This window comes from Cervus elaphus, chromosome 7 (genome assembly GCF_910594005.1).
Source record: "Cervus elaphus chromosome 7, mCerEla1.1, whole genome shotgun sequence".
Classification (NCBI taxonomy): Eukaryota; Metazoa; Chordata; class Mammalia; order Artiodactyla; family Cervidae; genus Cervus; species Cervus elaphus.
The window spans coordinates 16,922,454-16,945,709 of record NC_057821.1 but is presented as its reverse complement, the minus strand read 5'-3'; the positions used below and the strand labels follow the sequence as shown (position 1 = coordinate 16,945,709).

The following is a 23,256-nucleotide window of genomic DNA, read 5'->3' as shown; positions in this document are numbered from 1 at the left end:
TCCCTTCTGGTTTGGGTCCTCTGGTTTGGATCTGATCTGGGCCAACCAGGGCCTGACTGGGAGCGCTGCCCAGGGTTAGGGTCTGCTGGCTGGTACTGGCTTGGGAACAGTCCTTCAGGGCAAGCCTCAGACCCAGTCCCAGGAGATGGGGGCTTCTCCCCAGCAAACTCACAGCCCCTCATTGGTGAGGACGAGGGAATGAACACACCATGAATCCACGACTGAAAGGGACCTCGTGGGGTCCACACCAGCCTCCCTTCGCACTGGCAGGAACTGAACCCAGAAAGGGAAGGTCATTCCATGCCTTCAGTGCCAACCGTGCAGCTGGCGTGGTCCTAGCCAGAGCAGGGCCATGAGATCGTGGCCGACACGTGCCTTCTATGTCTCAGGCACCATCCCAAGTGCCTAGCGTGTGTTAACTGAACTGATAGAGAAACTGAAGCTCAGGATGGGGAAGTAACGTGCTCAAGGACAGGCAGCTCATAAATGGCAGAGCTGGGGTTTGTAGCCAGGCTCCAGGGTCCAAGTTCTATTGGGCCATCCTACCTGCCCCTCCATCTACAACCTAGAAGCTTTTCCTTCTTCCCTGCCAGCATCAGCCTGCAGAACCACCTGCATCTCCTGTGTCTGCCTCTCTCAACTCCTGTCTGGCCTTTTGGGGATCACAGACCCCTCTGAGACCATGCTGAGGCTGTGGGCCACATCCACATGATCTTGCTTACAATTCCAGCACAGGGATCTCAGGCCCCAGACATCCACCTATGATGCACCTTGAGATTAGGAGCCCTGAGCCTGACCGCCTGTGACCTGGGACGTGTTTTGCTCCTGACTCAGGTCCTAAGATACGAAGCAGCCTCAGCATCCTTCATCACCCACTCCTGGGTTACGGGGAATCCATCTCCTCTGCCTTAGGCTCTGGACTGGGGCCTCTGCTTTCTTCTCGCCGGGGCGGAAGGCCTAGAGAATGAGAGGCAGGAGGACAGAACTGCGGGTGGTGCGGGTTCACACACAGACGTGCACATGCACACCCTGCCCCCCAGCCCCGCCCCCCCTGCCCAGCCAGGTGGGGTGGGGAGCTGGGCTATGACACTGCCTCACAGCTGGGCCTCGCCCCCCCTGTCCTGCCTTCCCACACTCAGGGGGCTCCTCCCAGGCCTGACCCTGGGGCAGGGGAGGGGGCAGGCTGCAGTGCCCACGACAGGCCCATGTTCTTCCCTGAGTGCCTTCCAGGCCGGGCCGTCTTCTGTGCTCACGGTTGCTCTCATGACCCCTCACGAGCCCCGCCGTGGGACGGTGTGAGAGGGGAGGGCAAGATGAGGAGGGGAAGGGCACGGCTGGTGCTTCTGCTTCCTTCCTAGACCTTCCTTGCCTACTGAGGTGAAAGTGCAGAGGATGGAGAAATATCTTGGCCAACTGCATACTTCCCCAGGCAGCTGGCCACCAAAGGCCAGTTACGAGAAGGACCCTGGGGCCTCTCGGTGTCTGTGACGGGCACCAGTCCTGGCTCTGCCTCTGGGTCATGAGGCCCTTCCTCTCCTGGGGCCTCTGGCTCCTCACCCATCAGCAGGGTTACATGGGATGGTCTGCTAGGGTCTCCTCAGCTGTGACTTTCTGTGTTCAAATAACTCACTAACAGAGGGGCAGGGGGTGGGGCAGCTCCCTGGAGGCCCCCAGAGGTGCCAGGCCCTTTAGCCTCCAGGGCTCCCCCCCAACCCCGCCCCGACTTCCTGCTCTGATAGCTCCAAGGAGCTAGATTAGCATGGCAAACTTCAAAACTGGGGGTTGGGGGAGTGGCTTGGAACTTGGTTAGCGTCAGAATAAGAAAACTGAAGCCCAGGGAGGAGGGATGCATGCAACTCCCTCAGCTCCATGGAGGCAGAGACAGACCCCAAGCCCAGGTCTTCTCCTCCCAATTCCCGTCTACACCACCATGGATGGGCCTGGGCTGAGTGGGGGAAGTGTCCTTTCTCCCCACTTCCTTCTCCCTCCAAGGGGAAGCTCAGCCCAGAACTCAAGCCAGAGCCTGTCCCTAGCTTCTGAGAGCTGAGACGGTAGGATGGTAGGACGGCTGGTGGTGGGAAGGGCAAACTTGTCTCTGGGGCTGCCTGTGGCCCTACCCCAGTCTGAACCCGACCATCTCCAGGGCAATGCATATGAGGAATTAACAAAGAAATGCCAATGAGGCAAATATGGGGAAACTGGCCAGACAGGTCTCCCGGGGTGCCTCCAGTGGTGAGAGCTCCCTGGGTCACCCCACCCTCTGAGTCAGGCAGGGCTGAGGGCCTGGGGAGATGTCAAGCTGGGCTCCGGGCAGGAAGCCTGACTGTTTTGGGCCCCACCCTCTACTCAGCAGAGATGCAGCCCTAGTCAGCTGGATTTCTCCTTTCTACTCTTCCTCTCCATCCTCCGGCCCCGGGAGCTGTCTCGGAAGCCAAGGGCCAGGCTCCCTTTGGCGTGGGCGCTCCTTGGGTGAACTGGGAAGGGCAGTCGGTCATGATTGGCTTTTGAGTGATTCCCCTGGCTGAAGTTAGCTGCCAGGGCTCTGGGATAGGGGAGCTTTGTGTGTTCCTGTGGGAGTGGGTGTCAGAAGCCTGCAGCCAGTGCGCAGATGGAACACCCCTTCCCCGCCGAAGCCACCCTGCCTCTGCCCACCTTCCACAGGGAGGGCCTCAGCCTGAACCCCCAAAGCCCAACACACACCCTCATCCTAACCACATATGACCGCCCCTTGGCCACCCTAAGGGGCTTCCCAGGTGGTGCTAGTGGTAAAGAACTCACCTGCCAACGCAGGAGATGTAAGAGATGCGGGTTCTATATTCCTGTGTCGGGAAGATCCCCTGCAGGAAGAAATAGCAACCCATTCCAGTATTCTCTCCTGGAAAATCCTATGGACCAAAGAGCCTGGCAGGCTACAGTCCATAGGGTTGTAGAGTCGGACACGACTGAAGTGACTTAGCACACACACGTGCCCACCCTGTGGGTTCAGGGATGTGTGCCCCCCGCTCAGGCTGCCTTCGGAAGGACTGGTTGGGGGAGAAGCTCTAGAAGTGACCTAAAGTGTGAAAGCGTTAGTTGCTTCGGTTGTGTCCAGCTCTTTCTGACCCCGTGGACTGCAGCCTGCCGGGCTCCTCTGTCCGTGGGGCTTCTCTAGGCAAGAATACTGCAGTGGCTTGCCATTTTCTTCTGCAGGGGATTTTCCCACCCCAGGAATTGAAACTGGATCTCCTGCATTGCAGTTCTTTACCACTGAGGCACCAGAAGAGGCCTAAGGGCCTATTTAAATGGAGGATTCTAGGGACCTTGGTGTCTGGAGCAAGGGCAGGAAGGGGGCGGTGGGCTCTTAGGGCTTGTCTCCTTGAGCCCGTGGACTCCTTGCCCTGCAGGGAGACAAGAGTATAGCCCTCTATAGATGAGGGGCCAGGGCCAGGCCCTGTAGCCCGTCTGAGAGATCCTGGGGTGTCAGGTCGGTCCAGAGTAAGACGGCATTGTTGGTGGAATTCTCCATCCCCCAGGAAGGGGGCATGAGCCTTGGCAGAGGGCAGAGGCTGGGGCAAGGAAGTCCTGGAGCTCTTTTTATATTAAAAAAGAAATTTTTTTTTCCTAAGGTTATTTTTTTTTAACATGGACCATTTTTTAAAAAGTCTGTATTGAATTTGTTACAGTATTGCTTCTGTTCTGTGTTTTGGGGTTTTGACACGGCATGTGGGGTCTTAGCTCCCCAACCAGGGATCAAACCCACACTCCCTGCACCGGAAGGTGAAGTCTTGACCACTGGACCACCAGGAAGGTCCTGGAGCTCTTGATTGTAAATGCTCAGTGGTTCCCAGCTTCAGAGAAGCTGTTGTGTGGGTGGCACGCTGCCGACCCTCACACTGCCCCCGAAAGCCAGGAAACAGCTGGCCGGGCTTCACCCAGCTGGGGACTCTGGGTGCCTGGAGGGGTTTCCCTGTGGCCTTCACGTGGGGGCCCATCCCCCTGTTCCCCAGCCTACAGCAGTGTTCCCAGCCATTCCCGGCTCTGACTCTGACTCAGGGTCACCTCCCTCACCCCCTGAGCGCTGCACCCCACCCTGAGGTGCCCCAGCCAGGCTCCTGGAGGAGCCTGTGAGGAAGTTTGCATTCCACAGTGTATCACTGAGGCTCTGAGCTGGCTCTTACTCAAGATCAACTGTGTGTAGCCCGTTGGCCCAACCCCTGTGACCCACCCTTGGGGTTTGCCTGCGTTCTGAGGAACCCCAGGTATGAGGATGTGTGTCCCGGCCCAGGGAGGCCAAGGGGACTGGGCTGGGGCCGTCGGTGGGGAGAGGCTGTCCCCCAGATCCTTGGTGGTGCAGCAGGGGGCTAGTGGTGGGCTGACTCCCTATCACTTTAAGGGGGAGACAACCTCAATCCTCAGATAGTGAATGCTTTCCTCCCCTCCTCTTTTCTGCTTTCTTTCCTCCTTCTCTTTAACTCTGAAATATTTGTGGTCAAAAGGGCAGTAGGGGATTCCCGGTGACCTGGCCCTGACTCTGGGGAAGCACCCATCTATCTCTTCAGACCCAACCAGGCAGACACATCCCAGGAGCCCTTCCCAGAGCAGAGTATCCATGGACTCGGGCCACTGCTCACCCACTGAGCCTTGTTAGGACCCGAGGCGGGGGGGGGGGGGGGGGCCCGGGGGGATGCCCCCTCCTTGAATGCTTCTCTGCGGGATCTCTTTAGGTGTGGGGAGGCCTCTGATGTCACAGCAGACCCATGGAGGTGGGATCAACCCCGTCTTACAGATGAGAAAACTGAACCTCAAAAGGCAAGAAGGGGGCACACTTCCCAACCACTGAGTGTGTGTCAGATTCTGTCTTTGAGATGATGGATTTAAAATTGCCAGTGTGGTCTGCCTGCCTACAAAATCCATGCTTTTCTTCTTTTTTTAAGTATTCATTTATTTGGCTGCCCTGGGTCTTAGTGGCAGCACACAGGATCTTCACTGCATCACGCAGGATCTTGTGTGGCAACACCTGGACTCTCTAGTTATGGTTCGCAGGCTTAGTTGTTATGCAGCCTGTGGGATCTTAATTCCCTGACCAGGTTTCGAACCCACGTCCCTTGAATTGCACGGTGGATTTTGACCCACTGGAGCACCAGGGAAGTCAGTCCCCATGCTCTTCTTGATTACAAGAACTTAAAAAAAAAAAACAACTATGTATTGTGTGTGTGTGTGTGTGTGTATTTTTTAATTGTGAAGGAAACAGAAGTTCATTGTTAAGAACTGAAAATAGAGACAAATATAAGGAAGGAAATATATATAAATATTCTCAGAATGGCGCTTCCGTCCCTGGGCTCCCTGCCAGCTAATCATTGCCGGGTGACTTCTCGGTATATGAGGCTGTGTTGGGGCTGCTTGATTGAGCTGGGAAGCTGGAGCTTGCACCCCTGTGAAATGGGCAAGGTGACGGGGATCGAGCTTCTGGGTGTTGTCTGGGTGTGGGTTCGGGAAGGGCTGAGGCCCAGCTTCACGGGGAATGCCCCACCTGGACTCTGCCCCAGGCGTTGAGCAAGGGCTGCTGTTGCGGAGTGGGGGTGGCCTGGCTGAGGACGGAGGCGCCAGGGGGCTGCCCCAGCAGAGGGGCTCGATGCTCATTTGCATGTTCTTGGTCATTTCCCTTGCCCACCGGGTGGCACACCCCGTCCCTCGATGCGGGGCCGCTGTCCTTCAAGGACCAGACACGTCTCCCTCCTGAGTCTACTTGAGGGGCACGCCAGCCCCTGCAGGCAGCCCCCTGGGGTGTGGGGTCTGTGATTTTCCCAGGGCAAGCGTGCTGAGGGTGGGGCAGCCCTCGGCTGACTGCGGCGGTCTCGGGCCCACGTCGGAGCCAGCGGTGACCTCAGGCCCAGTCCTGCCTGCTTGGCCTCGCCCTGTGACTCCTGGAAAAGCAGCTTCACAAACTCCTCCCTCCCCCCTCCTCCCCCCCCTCCCCCTCCCTCCTCCCCTGCCCCCACTTGTTCCGCCGCCCCCCTCCCCCCGAGAATGCTCCCGAGACAAGGGCGGAGGTCTGTCCCAACACCTGGTCGTGGAAGGGTGGCCTCCGGTGTTCAGGCCGCTACCCACAAGGCACAGACGGGACGCCTTACAGGCCGGGACTCACAGAACCAGGCTGGAGATGATCCTAAAGAGCGTTCACAGGAGAGGGAGGGAAGGAGGCCCTTTGTTCCCAGTTAATTGGTGGTGGGTCTGGCGCCAGAACACAGACTTTACACCTCCCTGTCCTGTGTTCTTTCTACCTCTCATTCATTCATCCAGGAGTTTCTTCACTCATCCAACTCTCACTGAATTGCCCCATTTGTGCCAGGCGGGGCAAAAAGACTCAGCCGTCCCCCTACCCACAGATAGACTGGGCTGGGCCAGCAGAGACCACAGTCACCTGCAACAGGCTTCGTTTATGCTGGAGGAAAAGTGTGAGGATGAATACTGTCGTGGTAAAGAGGGCAGGCTCTGAGTTCCAGTCTCGACTCTGCTGTTTATTAGCTGTATGACCTTGGGCAATGTACTTAGCCTCTCTGTGCCTCAGTTTCATCTTCTATACAATAAAAACAACAACCTACCTCTTAGGGTTACTATGAGGATTAACTAGGTTGCTATGTGTGAAGTACTCAGAACAGTGCCTAGCACATAGCAGGCACCTAATAATCATCAGCTAGCAGAACGCACACACAGGGTGAGGAACACACTGAGAAGAGAGATGAACTCGGGCTGAGGTTGCCAAGGAGGGCTGCATGGAGGAGGGGTACTTAATCTAGGGTTTAAAGGATAGGTAGGAGTTTGCTGGACAAAGAAGGGCATCCAAGAGAGAATAAGAGCCAAAGTTAAAGTAGATAATGAATAAGGATCTACTTTACAGCACAGGGAACTCTTCTCAATACTCTGTAATGACCCATATGGGAATAGAATTTTAAAAAGAGTGGCTATAGGTATATGCATAACTGATTGATTTTATTGGACAGCAGAAACTAACACATTTTAAATCTACTAAACTCTAATTTAAAAAAAAGAGCAAAGCAAGATTTGGGAGGTCTGAGAGGATGTGGGAGTGAATCTCAAGCAGCTGCAGTGAGGGGAAGGGAGCAGAGCCAAATCACCTAGGGGCTTTTTCAAGCTATTGATTCACCCCCAGAACCTCCAAATACTCCCTCCAAGGAGTGGTCTCTCTGCTGTACTGAAGATCCCTGCTGCAGGGAGCCCATTTGCTCTTGAGTGAGGCAGGTCTCCAGGGATACTGGTGGAAAAATACAAGAACCACTAACCGGAGCCCAGAGTTTGTGGAGTGGGTGGGAAAAGGTGGCAGGAGCTGCGGACAGGACAGCTTATGAAAAGTCTAGAACGCCATGCGAAGGCGTTTGAGTGTCAACCTCTGGACCGATGGAAGGATGCTGAACAGGGAAGGGACCTGCTCTGGGATGCATTTTATTTCTTTCTTTTTAAAAAAATATTTATTTTTGGTTGCATTGGGTCTTAGTCATGACACCTGGGCTTCTCTAGTTGAGACGTGCGGGCTCAGCGGTTGTGGCCCACGGACTTAGTTGCTGCGAATCAGGTGGGATCTTAGTTCCCCAGCCAGGGATTGAATCTGTGTCCCCTGCGTTGGGAGGCAGAGTCTTAACCACCGGACCACCAGGGAATTCCCTGAGATGCATTTTAGAAAGAACATCCTGGCATCAGGCTTAAAGAATGGGGTGAGGCAGAAGTCAGGGAGATGATGGCAGTAGTCTGTCTGTCTGTCTGGGTAATAGACAGTGAGGACTGAAGGAGGGCCGAGCTTTCGGGGTAGCAGGAAGGGAGGGACACAGGATGTGCCTGGCAGAGCAGGTGAAAAGCTGGGGGTGTGGGTGACGGGTGGATGCCTGGAAAGACAGTGATACCTAACTAGCTGTGAGTTCTTAGGCACCTAACCTCTCTGCCTGAGTTTGCTCATCTGTAAAGGGGAGGTAGTAATAACGTTGATCGCATCTCATGTTGTGAAAAGTGAATGAGTTAAGAGATGGAAGACAGAGCACCTGGTACAGAGTGAGTGCTAAGCAGCAGCTGTTAAGGTTATGGTTGAGGCCGGGAATATTAGAAATGGGAGAAAGAAGTGAGATGCTGATGTCTGTCCAGTGGATGGTAAGCTCTAAGTCTCCCGCAACACTTTCTCTCTTGACGGTCTCCTTCTTTTGTTTGTGGGTGTGTGTGCCAAGTCGCTTCAGTCCTGTCCGACTCTTTGTGACCCTGTGGACTGTAGCTCATCAGGTTCTTCTGTCCCTGAGATTCTTCGGGCGAGGATGCTGGAGTGGCTGCCGAGCCCTCCTCCGGGGGATCTTCCTGCCCCGGGGATCGCGCGCTCCTGTCTTACGTCTCTGGCATCGGCAGGCGGGTTCTTTACCACTAGCGCCACCTGGGGAGCCCTTGGTCTTTTGTTTGCTATGTTTTCACTTCTTAAATTGTAAGATACATAACATACAGTTTACCATTTTAACCATTTTAAAATGGACCATTCAAGGGTATTAAGTAACTTTTTCTTTTTAGCCAACCCTAATGTGCAGAGCAATTGCAGGAATAGTACAAAGAACTCCCTAGAACCGCCACCTAGATTCACCGCATTGTGCTCCATTTGCTTTATTTGCTCTCTCTTGTTATTTACACACTTGTTTCTAAAGAGTAATTTGAGACATCGGATCCCTTTTTCCTAAATACTTACCTATTCACAACATTGTAACTCAACTATAATGCAATTAGAAAAAAAAACAAAAACCTTCCCCTCTTCAAAATAAAAAGAAAAAATCTTACATACTGTGTGTGTGCTATGTAAGCACAGAGATATTCTCTGCACAACTAGCAAATTCAGGAATTTAATATTGATACGACACCATTTTCTGATATACCTTTTACATTCAGTCATCGTTGATTGTCCATTGAGACCCTTTTACAGCATACCCTTCCCCCGTTGCAGGATCACACATCGCATTGAGATGTTACTTCCAGCCCCTCTTCCAGAGGCTTCACCTCAGTCGTCTTGGCTAAGGGAGGCAGGTGAGGAAGTTCACTCCCCGTGGAGATGGATGCTGTTCACATCTGTGCATTTGTACACTGAACTCTGTCACCCCCCAGCCAGGGCACTGGATGCCAGCTCCCTGGGTCCCCGTGTTGAGAGGGGAGTGACCTCTCAACAAGGTCCTCAAACAAGACCTTCCAGGTCTGTTTTAGAAGCATTTGCATTGAAAAGAGTTTTTTATTTGCCTTCCCCAATCCACACCGGTAGAAGGGACAGCTAGCCCAGGCAGGTGGGAAGGAAAGAAGCAGGGTCAGCTGGGGCTTGGGGCTGCGTTAAGTTCAGTACTGGGGGCTCCTGAAGGGGTGAGTCTGGACGTTGGGACTTACCCCACGGGTAATAGAGTACCACAGCACCTCAAGCACTGTGGGGATGTGGTAGGTGTGTCCTGGACTCGTGTGTGTGTATGGGTGTGTTCGTTCCAAGGCCACTCAGGAGACAGACTTCCATCCTGTGGTCTTTGGGGTCTAATGCGTTTTCAGAGTTAAGATCAAAGGTGGGGTGGGCAGTATTACCTCCAGCCCATAAAGTCCGTCCGTGTTCCTTATTCACACATAATTATAGGATGATCCAGAAGGTGCTTCTAGGATTCCAGGCAGCTTGCTTTGATTGTTCACAATATTTTCACCTTTGTGGGGAGAAGATTTAGAACACAGATTCCTGGGTTAGGAGCATTATCTCGTTTGGTCATCATAATGGCCCCACAAAGCAGGAAGTATCTCCATTTTATACAAGGAGAAAATGAGTCTCTGATTTGTAGAAAAGGGAAGTTGGGAGGCCTAGGTTTGCCCCCTGTCTCTTAAGGGATTTGAGATAACATAATGCTGGCACATAGTAGATACATAAGTGATAGATTAACATCATGGCTGCTACGGCTCATCCAAGGTCACTCCACTGGCAACATCACACATGCACAGGCAAAATCCAGAGCACGACTGGAATCTGAAAACTCTTGATGATAAGTCCCTAGGTCTTTCTCCTTTCCAGTTATGTGCAAATAATGAGAGCTCAACCCTGGCTTTTAAAGGCCTGGCCTCCATCCCATCAAAATCAGAGTATACACACTCCATGAGGGTTATTAGACAATCAGCCACGGGTATACCGCAAAGAATCAGACAGGACTTAGCGCCTGAACAACTAGACAGTCTTGTGTACTGCAGTATGTACCGCATCTCAGAATGCAGGGTTGAGAGACGTTGAGAACACGTATGTGCCCATGTGACTCAAACAGAGGCAGAAAAAAAGTAGATGATGGGGCAAGGCCATTCCAGTTCTTCAGACTTCTTTTAAGAACAAAATGGGTTGTTTGCTGCCCTCATAGAACCAGAGAGTAATTCTGAGACTGCCCTTGGTACCCCGAGATCTTGTGGATGTTTATGAAACATCTGCCTTGAATCCCCCTTCTTATATATTAAACCGTTAAGTCTAGAGAGTTGGTGCCATCAGCCCATCAGTGAGTAACAGCTTGGCTTACTATGTGTCCATGTTTGTGGGATTCATATAAGACATGTCCCTGGGCTCCAAGGAGCAACCAGATCTCATTGGAGGAACTGGGGGAGTATCTAGAGAGCGAACAGGAGTCCTCCCTTCTGGGACTTGGCTGTAGGTTGCTCTGAACAACAGTCAGTCAGCATGGCCTGGTGCAGACAAGGGATGGCCCTGTAGGAATAACAAGAGCTAACGTTTATTGGGTCTTCACTGCATGCCAGGAGCTAAGTGCTTCTTGTGTATTGCACCACTTAATCCTCACAACTTCCCTAGAATAGGTACATTCTATTTTTTCTTTTGTGACCATGCTGTGTGGCACATGAGAACCTAATTCCCCAACCAGAGATCGAACCTGTGCCCGCTGCCATTGGGAGTGTGGAGTCTTAACCACTGGACTGCCAGGGAAGTCCCAGTAAATTCTATTTTTAAATCAATTTCATAGTCAAGGAAACTGAGGCACAGAGAACTTAAGTCACTGGCTGAGTCATATAGCCAGTAGGAGGCAGAGCTAGAATTCAAATTCAAGCAGTCTGGCTCCAGAACTTTCCTATTCCCTCTACCATCTTTCTAGAGGGGCTCTGTGGATCCTTTTAGGATTAGAGACTTGGACTTTAGTGAAGCAAAATTCTCAGGGGTGGGAGCTCCACAGACCTGGGCTTAGCACCACTGGTCGTGAGACTGTAAACAACTTATCAAACTTCTAAAGCTCCGCATTCTCTGGCTCATGGGGACAACTTCTTCGTCACAGGGCAGTGTGATGGTGAGCATGTGTTTAGAGCACAGAGCAAGGGGTGTTACTGTTAGAAATGGAGGGTGGGAAGAGGGGCACAGCCTGACCAACACCCAGGATCAGGGATGAACATGAACCAGAGGGGTATGTTGGAAGGATCCTAGAGAGGGAGCTGGTTCAGTTAGATGTCGGATTGGCTGTAACAGGTGAGTGGAAATAAACACTATCCTGAAGGATACAGCCAGGGTGTTGAGGACCTTGAAAGCTACCATAAAACGCCCCACAGCTCCTCCAAAGGACAGGTGTGTGGATGTTGTTGACATATGGAAATGTGTGTTTGGAGGGGGAAAAAAAATAGAATGCAAAATAGTATGTACAGACCAACAGCTGTGTAAACGCATTATGGTCTGCAAGCCTAGAGATCAGAAAGGCATCTGCAGTGCTGTCAATACTCCAGGTCACTGGTCTTTTCTTATTTACTTTTCTGTAACTACCTAATGAGAACTAAGAGTGAACAGGAAGCCAGGCCAAGGGGGGTTGGCTTTTGAGCTTGTGGACATCCCTGGGGAGTTAGGCACAGTTTTTTGTTTTTGTTTTTTGATCTGTTTCAATTGAGATACAATTTATATACAGTTGATTCTCATTATTTGCAGATTCGGTATCTGTAATTTGCCTACTCACTAAAATTTATTTGTAACCCCCCAAATCTACTCAAGACACTTTGGCACGAGCGGAGCAATGAAAAGTTTGTCACCTGCTGCACGGGGAACCAGCTGAGGTCGAACAAGACATTCTGCTTCCTTGTTTCAGCCCTTGTACTGGAAATAAGCATCCTTTTCTGTTTAGTGCCATGCTTTTCATATTTCTTTGCTTTTTGTTGGTGATTTTGCTATTTAAAAATGGCCCTCAAGGACTTCCCTGGCAGTCCAATGGTTAAGACTCTGTGTTTCCAGGGCAGAAAGGCATGGGTTTTATCCCTGGTCTGCAACCCTTGGTCCCAATCCCTTGGTTGGGCAACCAAGATCCCACATGTTTCATGGAATGGCTAGAAAAACATTTTTTTTAATTTTAAAAATTAAATAAAATGCCCCCTAAGCACAGGGCTGATGTGCTGTCTAACATTCCTACGTGCAAGGAAGCTACGAGGTGCCTTACAGAGAAAATACGTGTGTTAGGTAAGCTTCGAAGGCGCGAGTTACGGTGCTGCTGGCCATGAGTTCAATGTCAGTGTGTTAACAACAGACATTAAACAAGGTGTCTTTAAAGAGAAACATGCATAAAGACAAAGTTGTATATTGATCATCTGATGAAAGTGACTTGACCAAGATTTACAGGATCCTAACCCGGTATGGATGGAGAAGGAAATGGTAACCCACTCCAGTATTCTTGCCTGGAGAATCCCACGGACAAAGGAGCCTGATGGGCGACAAAGGAGCCTGGTGGGCTACAGTCCATGGGGTTGCAAAGAGTTGGACATGACTGAGTCACACACACACACACACACCCCTATATGGATGTGAGAGTTGGACTGTGAAGAAAGCTGAGCACCAAAGAATTGATGCTTTTGAACTGTGGTGTTGGAGAAGCCTGGTGGGCTACAGTCCATGGGGTTGCAAAGAGTCGGACATGACTGAGTGACTCACACACACACACACACACACACACACACACCCCACTCACACACACACACACACACACACACATATATGGATGTGAGAGTTGGACTGTGAAGAAAGCTGAGCACTAAAGAATTGATGCTTTTGAACTGTGGTGTTGGAGAAGACTGTTGAGAGTCCCTTGGACTGCAAGGAGATCCAACCAGTCCATCCTAAAGGAGATCAGTCCCAAGTGTTCATTGGAAAGACTGATGTTGAAGCTGAAACTCCAGTACTTTGGCCACCTGATGCGAAGAGCTGACTCATTTGAAAAGACCCTGATGCTGGGAAGGATTGGGGGCAGGAGGAGAAGGGGACGACAGAGGATGAGATGGTTGGATGGCATCACCGACTCAATGGACTTGGGTTTGGGTGGACTCAGGGAGTTGGTGATGGACAGGGAGGCCTAGCGTGCTGTGGTTCATGGGGTCTCAAAGAGTTGGACACGACTGAGCGACTGAACTGAACTGAACCCTGTATTTCCCTCAGGGCATGGATCCAGTTTTTACTAATTCAGTGTTTGCAGCAATTTCACAGACCCTAAGTACTGCGAATAACAAGAGTTGACTATATCATAAAATTCACCCTTTTAACTAAGCCCATATTTCAGTATACTCACTGGTTATTCCTGTGAATTTTCCAGCAATTATAACGGCCTCACAGAGCAGCAAGTTAAGAACTGTCTTTCCCTGTCCCCTGACGGTTCTGCTCTCTTTCAGGATGCCCAGGAGAACCATGGACTGGCTGTACCCACCCCCTGTGTGCCAGACAACTTTGCAGACAAACAAGTGACAGGTAAGAGGACCCCAGGCTTGAGGCTTGTCTATCTTTCTTTTTTTCCTCCTTAAGCCCAAGCATCTGGACCTCCCTCCCCAGCTGGTGATAAAGCTGGAGTCCCCAGGCCTCTTGGCTGCTAGCTGCTGTGGGTGGGAGATGAGGAGAGCCAGAGCTAAGGCCCAGGGGAGGAAGGATGGTGAGGGCTGGGGCCAGAGCAGGAACAAGGGCAGCGTGAGTGATAGAAAGAACCCTGGAGTCAGGCAGCCCTGGCCTTGAATCCCAGCTCCCCTGCATATTAGCCTCGTTCCCTGGGGCAAGTCACTTAACCCCTTGCCCCTACGTATCTCCGGGCAAGACAGTTCCAGTTCTGAAGGCACAAACAAAGTACTGGATAGGATGTGAGTCACTTCTTGTCATATCGCTTGCTCAAAACCCGCCAGTGACTTCCCTTGTCACCTAACAGAAGGGTTCTTGCCAGGACGGCCAGAATCCGGCCCCACGTGGCCTAATCTGCTGGCTTTCTCGTCTCATCCCACTCTCCTTGCTGCTCCTTCAGTATCCAGGCTCGTTTCCACCCCTGGGCCTTTGCACTCCCTGCGGTCCAGTCTGTTCTTCCCTTGCACGTGTGCACAGCCCTCTCTCCCTCTCTCATTCCGTCTTTCCTCCAATGTCACCTTCTCAGCCAGGTCTTCCCAGACCTCTCTATTCACATTGCACCCCCAGCACCCCTCCTCAGTTTTCCCCCCATATCACTCATCACCTCGATGTGGTGGAAATTTACTGATGTGTTCATTGTCTATCTCATTGTCCCGTTAAAACACAAGCTGCAAGAGGGCCAGTATTTTGACTATGTTTTGGTTTGTCTTTTACTGCTGTGTCCCAGCTCCTAACACTTGGGTGCTCAATGGATGTGGTCTTTATTTTGAAGTCAGGAAACTGGGAGGAGCCCTTCAGAGCTGCACATTCCTGGGTTTGTTTCACTCTGTGCCAGAAATTAAGAGGTGGGGGAGGCAAAGGATATGTGCCCCTCAGAGAGGAGTAACTAGGGCATCCTGGTGGTCTGCAGACACTAGGGAGGGGGTAGGGACTGGGGCCAGGGGGTAGGGATTTGAGCCTCTGGGGCCGGGGGGGGGGGGGGGGGGGGCAGGACTCAGTATCTCTCTAGTGCCTGAGTCAACCAAGTCAATTCATTTCCACTCCATCCATCTGGCAGTCCAGAGTCTGTTCCAGTTCTCTGCGAGGTTCTCTGGATTCTTGGTAGACTCAGGATCTTTAGAAAGCAGGAGTTGCTCATGCAGATTTCTTCCTCCCAAACTTTCACCCAAACTTCCTCACCGACGTGTCCAGGCCCCTACCCCCATCCACGACTTCCTATGTCTCCCAGCTTCCCTGTCTTACGCAGAATGGAAAGTTAAGCACAGGCGGTAGTAGTCAAAGTGATTACCATTCTCTGGACCTAGCACCTGATAGGCTCTTTCCATTCTTTTATATAAATTCTCTTAATCCTCAAACAGATTTATGAGGCAATTGCTGACGTTATTCCCATTTTACAGATAATGAAACTGAGGCTCCGCAAGTTTAACCAGTGTGTCCAAGGTCACACATTTAGTAAGCAGAAGAGCCTGGATTTGAACCCTGGCGTTTCTGGCCAAAGCGAGTTTAGTAAAGGGATGATATATAGGACTGTGAGCAGGGCAGAAGCGTGGAGCCTGAGCCTCGGAAGCCAGTGGAGAAAATTCAGCACAGGCTCCAGAGGCTGTGCCAGGGGCACAGGGGTCCCTCCCTGGAAAGAAGAGGGTCCCTCTCAGGAGAGGTCAGGAGACTGGAGACATGGCTGCTCCTCGCTTGGTGTTCGCGAAACCAGCCAGCTGCTCTCTCAGGAGGTAGCAAGCCCGCGCTGCCTGCTCACCCTCCTCATCTCTGCCTCTCCCTCCTTCCAGGCACCAGCACGCTCGTCAATGGCAACCTCCGACTATACAGCTCTGTGGGGGACCTAAGGCCTGGACAGTATGGCCAGGACTTACTCATCCCCCCACCTCCCCCGGGCCCGGCGCCGGCGCCGCCCCTGGGCACCCTGCAGCCTCCAGAGGAGCTCTCACCGCCACCTCCACCCTCCACAGCTCCCCCGCCTCCCCCCCTGCTGGAATCACTGCACCCACCCCCACCCAGCACAGCCCCAGCTCTGCCCCCAGGAATGGGGGCCCTTTCCCCCGCCCCCACCGTTTCCTCCCCATCCACACCCACGCCTCCTGACTTCATTCCGCCCGCCCCACCCCAGGCCGTTCAAGCCCCACCTCCACCCCTCGTGCCAACCCCGACACCCCCAGCCCCAGGGTCTCCCCATGCCGTGGGGACCCGCCTCTTCCCCGCTGGGGGTGTCACCAAGTGGAAATCGGAAGTAACGCTGAATGGCAGGCAGCCTGACGCCCCCAGAAGCAGCCCCCCCAGGAGCCCTGCTGAGCCCAAGGGGGGCCTCCTGGGTCCGGAGTCCCACCTCACCTTCCCCCGGTCATTCAAGGTGCCTCCCCCAACGCCAGTCAGGACTTCGTCCATCTCCATTCCAGAGGTACAAGGGGCTCCTCCTGAGGACGAAGAGCCCACCAAGAAGGGCCCCAGTCGACCCTCACTGCCTCCCAGCTTCCAGATCCGCTCCGCGTGCCAGGCCTACCCAGACAGGGCTTCTGAGCTAGTGCACCCCGAGGAGCCCGGCGCTGTGGCACCGGCTGGCCCGAGGCCGGGCCAGCCTCAGGTCCAGAGCAGTGAACAAGCCGAGACGCCACCTCCAGCCCCTCCCCTGCCCCCTCCTGCACCCCCGCTCCCTCCGCCAGCACCCCCGCTGCCCCCAGCCGCCCCTCCTCTGCCATCTGCCGAGAAGGCAGCCCCTCCACCTGCTGGGTTGATGAAAAGACCCAAGGCTAGCTCTCCTGCTCCCAAACCCAAACCTGACCCCCCGAGCCCGGAGGAGACAGCCTCTTCGGAGCCCATGGACTGGCGGGATCCCAGCCAGATGGCAAAGCTGCGGGACGAGCTGTCAGCCTATCTTTGCGGCTCCAGGAGAGAGGACCGGCTCGCCAGTCACAGACCAGGTCCAGCGGCAGCCTCTCAGGGAAGGGAGGACCACAAGTGTCCCAGCCTGCCAGCGAAAGAGGCGCCCCCGAGTCTGTTACAGAAGGAGGCGCCCCCAAGCCTGCCAGAGAAGGAGGCCCCTTCAAGCATTCCTGAGGAGAGTCCCTGCAGCCGGCCAAAGAAGGATGCTACCAGCCTGACCCTCCCTCCTGTGGATTACCTCCCCCAAGACGCACCAACTCCTAGTGTCTGGGAGATCCGGAAGAAGCTGGAGGCCCAGCTTTCCTCATCAGCTGAGAAGGAGGCCAGGCCCAGCAGAGGCTCTCTGCCTCCCAAACCTCAGCCAGAAGGGGGAAGAATCTTTGGAAACAGAGTTGATAACGGCAAATTCTCCAAGCCTGTGGCCAAGAATCTCCCACCTCTATCCACCACCCCTCTGCCAAACACACCACTCCAGTCCAAGGTCACACCCGGACCAGCCACCCCATCCAAGGCCACGCCTGGGCCAGCCACCCCACCCAAGGCCACGCCCGGACCAGCCACACCACCCAAGGCCACGCCCGGACCAGCCACACCACCCAAGGCCACGCCCGGACCAGCCACACCACCCAAGGCCACGCCCGGGCCAGCCACACCACCCAAGGCCACACCTGGACCAACCACACCACCCAAGGCCACACCTCTACCCATCACATCTTCCCAACTGATAGCAGAAAAGAACCTGGTCGCAGCTGGGCAGTGGGAGAAGCCAGAACATGAAGAACTTGCAGTGCCCTCCAAGCCAGAGGTAGAGGGGCACTCCTCAGAGGCCAGTAAGCCTCCTACACAGGGAGCCCGCTCATCTCCAGCCTTCCCCTCAAAGATATCACCTGGGCGAGAAGAGGCGCCGTGTTTCTACAAGCCTCATCGCAGCCAGAACAGCCCCAGCAGAGAGGTGGCTGTGGTGACGCCCACCCTGTCCAGAGGAGAGGCTGCAGGGTCAGGCAAGCCTGTGGAGGGGAAGGAGCCCCAGGAGCTGCCGCCCAAGCCCCCAGCCTCACCCCAGGCTGCTGACGAGCTCCTCAGGCACCCGGTGACGGGGGAGGTGGTGGAGCGGGGCTCCCCGATGGCCCTGCTCCTTGCAGCCAAGCAGAGGGCCCAGAAGGGGAGGCCCAGGGGGGCTGCCCTGGGCCAGTCCTCCCTGCCAGGGAGTGTCCGAGGCCCCAGCCAGCCCGAAGCAGGCTCTGATACCATCTTGTACAACGAGGGCCAGCCCAACTCCTTCACTGTGGTCCCTAAGGTGTCCAAGGAGACTGGGAATGTCCCCCAGCTAACCTCGCCAGGACAGCCCAAAGGACTCCGTCAGTGGGAACCCCAGCCCCGCAGGGACCCAGAGGGCACGGAGTCGGGCCGCGGGCCCAGCTGGACAAAGGTGGAGCCCCGGGCCTCGGCGGCCTGGGAGAGACCAGAGCCCTCCAGCCTCCTCCAGGGCCGCCTCCTGCCCAAGTCTTTCTCTTCCCCTCCTTCTCCTTCCCACAAACCGGAGGAAGACAAGGAGGAGGAGTTAAACTTTGAGGTCATCCCACCACCGCCAGAATTCAGCAATGACCCCGAGCCCCCGACCGCCCCCTTTCAGTATCTGGGGCGCCGGAGTTCCCCTCCCCGGAACAATTTCTCAGACTTGGGGCAGCTCGCCAACGCGGGCCCACCTCGCAGCTTCTCTCACTTCTCCGCCGATCCAGGTCCGGCCCGGGGCCTGGAGCGCTTCTCGGGCGGGGGCGGGGGTCGCTCGCTCATCAAGAAGCGCCTTTACGTCGGGGAGCCCCACCGCTACCCCGGGCCGCCCCGCGGCGCCACCGGCCGCAGCCTGAGCTCCCCCAACTGCTTCGGGCCGCAGCCCGGGGGCCCCTTTGCAGCGCCCAGCGGCCCCGAGATGCGGCGCGTCAACTCGGCGGGCCGCGGGCCCCCCGGCGGCCTGCACTCGCGGAAGATGTCCCTGGAGGGCGCCCCTCGCGGAGAGACCAAGTACAAAGCTCTCGGCGGCGGCGGCGGCGGCGGCGACTACGGCTGCGCCCCGGCTACCGCTACCGGCAGGTGAGCGGCGGGCCAGGGTGGCCAGGGTGATGGTGGGCTGAGAAAGCAGGGGAGATGGGGGCTGGGCTGGGAAGGCAGGGGAAGGGGGTGCTGGGCAGAGAAGGCAGGGGAGATGGGGGCTGGGCAGGGAAAGCAGGGGAGAGGGGGGCTGGGCTGGGAAGGCAGGGGAGACGGAGGCTCGCCCCCAGACCACCCGGAGCTGGCCAGGCTGCGGCCATCCCCCCGGATATTTGGTTTTCTCCATCCTGGCTCTCAGGGCAGAGAAAAGGGGCAAGGAGGCGCGCTTCCCTAACACCCACTCTCCTTTGTCTTCTCTCCTGTCTCTCTCTTCCTAGAGTCCCCGTGTGGGGTGGGGGAGAGCTGAGTGGTCCTTGAGTGCTGAGATTTCCCATCACCGAGATGCATCCAGAGCCAGGCTAGGAGGGAAGGGTTCTGAGAAGGAGGGTATTGCGCATGTACTCTGGCAACACGGCCTGGACAGGAGGGAACCCTGTGGCTGATGGGTCAATACTGGGGTCCCACTGGAGAGGATAAGCGCTGGGCTTGAGGGGCAGCTCCATCCTTCCTCTGATGGCCCTGGGGAGATTCTCGGGGTGATGGTTAACCAGCTGCAGATACTAACCTCATCTCTCTCCTGCTCCCCACCAGGTCTCCCCACAACAACACGCACTACGGAATCTCCATCAACACATTCACTGTGAGGCCTGGGACCCGCCATCCCATCTCCTATGCCTACTCAGGGGCCCATTGGAAGGCCCCGTCCTGAGCTCAGGGTTTTCTCAGCTGTCCTCCAAGGGGTCGGATCCGGGCGCTTGTTTTGGTGGGGTTGGGAGGGATGCAACTGGTGTTAGGTAGCCTCACTCAGACACAGAAGAGTCTTTGTTTCCCAAAGACAGACAGACGGACAACGAGTGAAACAGTGGCCCCAGGAAGATCAGGATTGGACTTCTGTTTCCCAAAGCCTTGGTGTGGCTGTGGGCTGTCTGCAGAGGAGGGTGGGAGGGAGGAGGAGGGAGAAGAGAAGGAACTTTTAAGGACCCGGAGCCTGAGTTTTCACTGTCTGGGACTATTTGCCTTAGCAGGGCTTACTGAAAGCAGTTTTCCAAGCAGCCCTGCTGAGCAGGTTCTAAAAGCAAGGGCAGGGGCATTGGCTCTGAATGGGAACCCAATGGGAACCCATCAGAATGGCTGTGGTTGTTGGTCAGGTTCTCATGAGGGGCTGGGGACCAGCCCTATCTGGGTGGGGGTGCAGGGTGCTACAGGTTGATCTCAGCTTCCACCTGCCCACCAGTTGCCAATCCAGAGGTGATACCTAGAGTTGCTGGTATGAAAGCCACATTGAGGTGGGACCAGGAATATGCAGGCACAAGTGGGGGAGGTACCAGAACAAAGTGCTTTGCACTGACCATGAGTGGGGATGGGGGAATTGGAGGTTCATTTCTCCCTGGCCTTGAGCTACAGAAGGGCCTAGAGAGGGAAGACTTGGCAAGTTTGGGATGGAAGACACAGGGTGGAGGCTTGCTTTTCTACTCAGACCCAGGTAGCCATGATTTAGGGGGTTGGGGCCAAGGAGCTAGAGAGCCTGGGGCTTGACACCAAAGGCCTTGAGTGATGGTCAGGTCCTGTATGGGATTTGGAGGGGCATCATCCCAACCACCCCTCCCAGCCCCAGTACTACAGGTCCCCAATATTATCGAGGCCTTGGGATGTGTAACCAAGATGCCAGAAGGCCTTGGAGAGTAGAAAGTGACAGAGATGGGAATAGAGGTCTAAGAAGAGTTTGCTGCGAGTAGGGACCGTGATTTGGAAAGTCAAGAGTGCAGGACCAGGCCCGTTCAGAGCAGAGAAACCTGATCAGTAGGGTGACCATTTGTTCTTCGGTGGGAAGTCTGGGTTTAGGCCTGCTTTCCAGTTAATTAGAACCCCTTCCACTTTCAAAAAACAGCCCTGGTGTAGATGATGTCTGGCCATCAGACATATCAGAGAACAGTATTCCTTGGTCCATCTTGTCTTCAGGTCTTGGTGGATTGAACTCCTGGGGCCAGGCCAAGGCAGGCTACCTGGGTGAGGGAATAGGGCAGGGGGTGCCCGCCTCAGAGGAGCAGGCTGGCGGGGGCACCCAGGAAGCATTTCCCTTTGGGGGCACGATGTTGGACCTCTGTGATGTGTGCTAACCACTGACAGTATACCAGGGTGGGGGGTAGCAGAGGACCACTTCAGGGAAAGAGTGCTGGGGTGGGCAGGTGCTCTGATGGGGCAGGATCTGGTTACGGTGTCTAAAAAGCCAGCCGCATCCCAGTGCCAGCACTGGCTCTATATATATGTATGTATTTCCCCCTGTACAATGTTTTTTACAAGATTTCACTAATTTATCTGCTGTGTTAAGGCTTGAGGGGTGGGCTGTGGACTCCTAGCTGTATCTTGCTCTGGGGTTGGCAGGGAAGGACTGATTCTCTCTTGGCTTGGAAATACACAGGCCAGTCTGGATGGCCTCCAGTCCTGTGGCTGCGGATTGATGACTGGGACGTACTGGGCTGTGATGAGAGGTTGGGGAAGTGAACTGAGCCGGGAAAGGCCGAGCACAGGGTGGTGGCTGAACTGGAGCCATCATGCTGGGCCTAACTCTCTCTTCTGACCCTTAGGTTTTCTCATTCTCCAAGTCCTTTCAAGGGGAGGGAGTAGAGCTGAAGTCTGGTGATAACAGACTGTGCCCCAAAGCAAATCTCTGAGTCTCTGAACCTCAGTTTCTTCCGTACAATGGATATGATAACCTACCTCATGAGGCTGTTGTGACGACTAGAGACAGTCATTTAACAGGGATCTGAGTGGCCACGAGATAGCAGGCACTGTGCTTAGCACCGATACACAGCCATCAACATTCACACGCCTCCTACCCATGGCAAGACTAGTCTCGTGGAGGAGAGAGAATGGAAGGAACGCATAGAAACAGCCTCTATTATAAAGAATGGTAGGGAGGGGAAAAAACAGGGACTATGAGAATAACTGGAGGGTGGGGGAGAGGAGTGGATTGACTTTGACTGCCTGGTCAGGGGGAGGCCTCTTGAAAGGGTGCCGTTTATGTGATCCAAGTCAAGCATCCAACATATATCTGGTACTCAGTAATTGCTCAATAAACTGCATCTTGTGTGTGGCCCTGCATGGTTTTCCATAAAGCATCTTTAGCTTTCCCAGAAGAGGAAACTGAGAACCAGAGGTCATTTCAGGACAGTGAGAGAGAGTGTGCTTGGGGTGTTTCCTGTGGCTGAGCCTTTTGTGGGGGGGGGGGGTTTCTGGGAAAGGGAGGCTGGGAGGGTGACTCACTTGTCTGGCAACTTGGAAGGGCCTCCCCTCTCCCATCCTGGGGCTCCCTGGTTCTCTTGTCTCTCACCGTCCCCACCCTGAACTGTGAGCAAGGATGGGGCCCTGCCTCTGGCTGCTCTGCAGGAGGGGAGGATCAAGGGATCACCTTGAGTCATCTCTAACTCATCTTGAAAGTGACCGGGATGGATGCGTGCTGTGTGGGTTTTTTGGGGGGCGGGGGGGGGGGGAAATCTTTTGACCCTGCTGCATGGCATGTGGGATCTTAGTTCCCCAACCAGGGATTGAAGCTGTGCCCCCTGCACTGGCAACACAGTCTTAACCGCTGTACCACCCTGTGTGGGGGTCTTAAACTTAGTCCCAGACTTCTTTAAATAGCTGTTGAGAGCTATGCATCCTCACCCCAGAAAGATGCCCCCACATGCATTTTTACAGGTTATTTCAGGCACTCCACAGATCCCCCCAGACTGGACTCCATGGACTTCACCGTGAGAACTCCTGATGAAATCGTGGTCATGGTAACCACCAACAGTGTACTTAATTTTGACAGTTTGGAAAATTCATTCCTTTGCTCGTTTACTCCCGACAGTTGTCTAAGGTGTGCTGGCCTTGTAATACACCTACTTCCATGTTGAGAAATTAGGGCTTCCATGAGAAAATTAGAGCTCCAAGAAGAAGAGTGAATTGTTCAGAATAGCCCACCTGCCTCCAGCCTCTGCTCATCACCGCTGCCTGCCTCCCACCATTCCCACGTTTCATCCCTCTCCCAGTCACATCACGCCTCCCCCAAACTGTGTACCTGTCGGAGCAGGGATGGGGAGGGCCTGAGGAGGGGAAAGCTAATAGGCAAAGTTAATGGGTGTAGGTGGCATAGGTGTTCCTGGATCGGGGTGGTCGCACCTTGGTTTCTGGAGCCTCCTCACTGCTTCCTGGACGTGGCCCAAGTCCCGGTACCCAGAACCACCATCCCCATCTCCCTTTGAGGTCTGGCCCAAAGCAGCAGCGGGTCAGGTCCTGGGGCCTGCAGTGATGTCTGAAGGGCCCTCTTCTCCCAAAGGAGAAAGCTCGGCTTTCTCCAGGGTGGGGTT

The 23,256-nt window shown here is 54.5% G+C and overlaps 1 protein-coding gene across 2 annotated transcripts in view; it reads left to right on the top strand.

Moving 5' to 3' along the window:
* C7H6orf132 (chromosome 7 C6orf132 homolog) overlaps positions 1-22,003 on the top strand; it is a 34,979-nt gene extending 12,976 nt beyond the window's left edge. The window contains exons 3-6 of one of the 2 annotated variants that reach the window (XM_043907456.1): positions 13,654-13,729; positions 15,652-18,850; positions 19,186-19,265; positions 19,499-22,003. In XM_043907456.1, coding sequence (XP_043763391.1) covers positions 13,654-13,729; positions 15,652-18,850; positions 19,186-19,225 — 3,315 coding nt within the window. In that variant the 3' untranslated portion in view covers positions 19,226-19,265; positions 19,499-22,003. The remainder of the gene's footprint in view (positions 1-13,653; positions 13,730-15,651; positions 18,851-19,185; positions 19,266-19,498) is intronic. The other variant, XM_043907455.1, reaches the window with a different exon arrangement.
* The last annotated feature ends 1,253 nt before the right edge of the window (positions 22,004-23,256 follow it).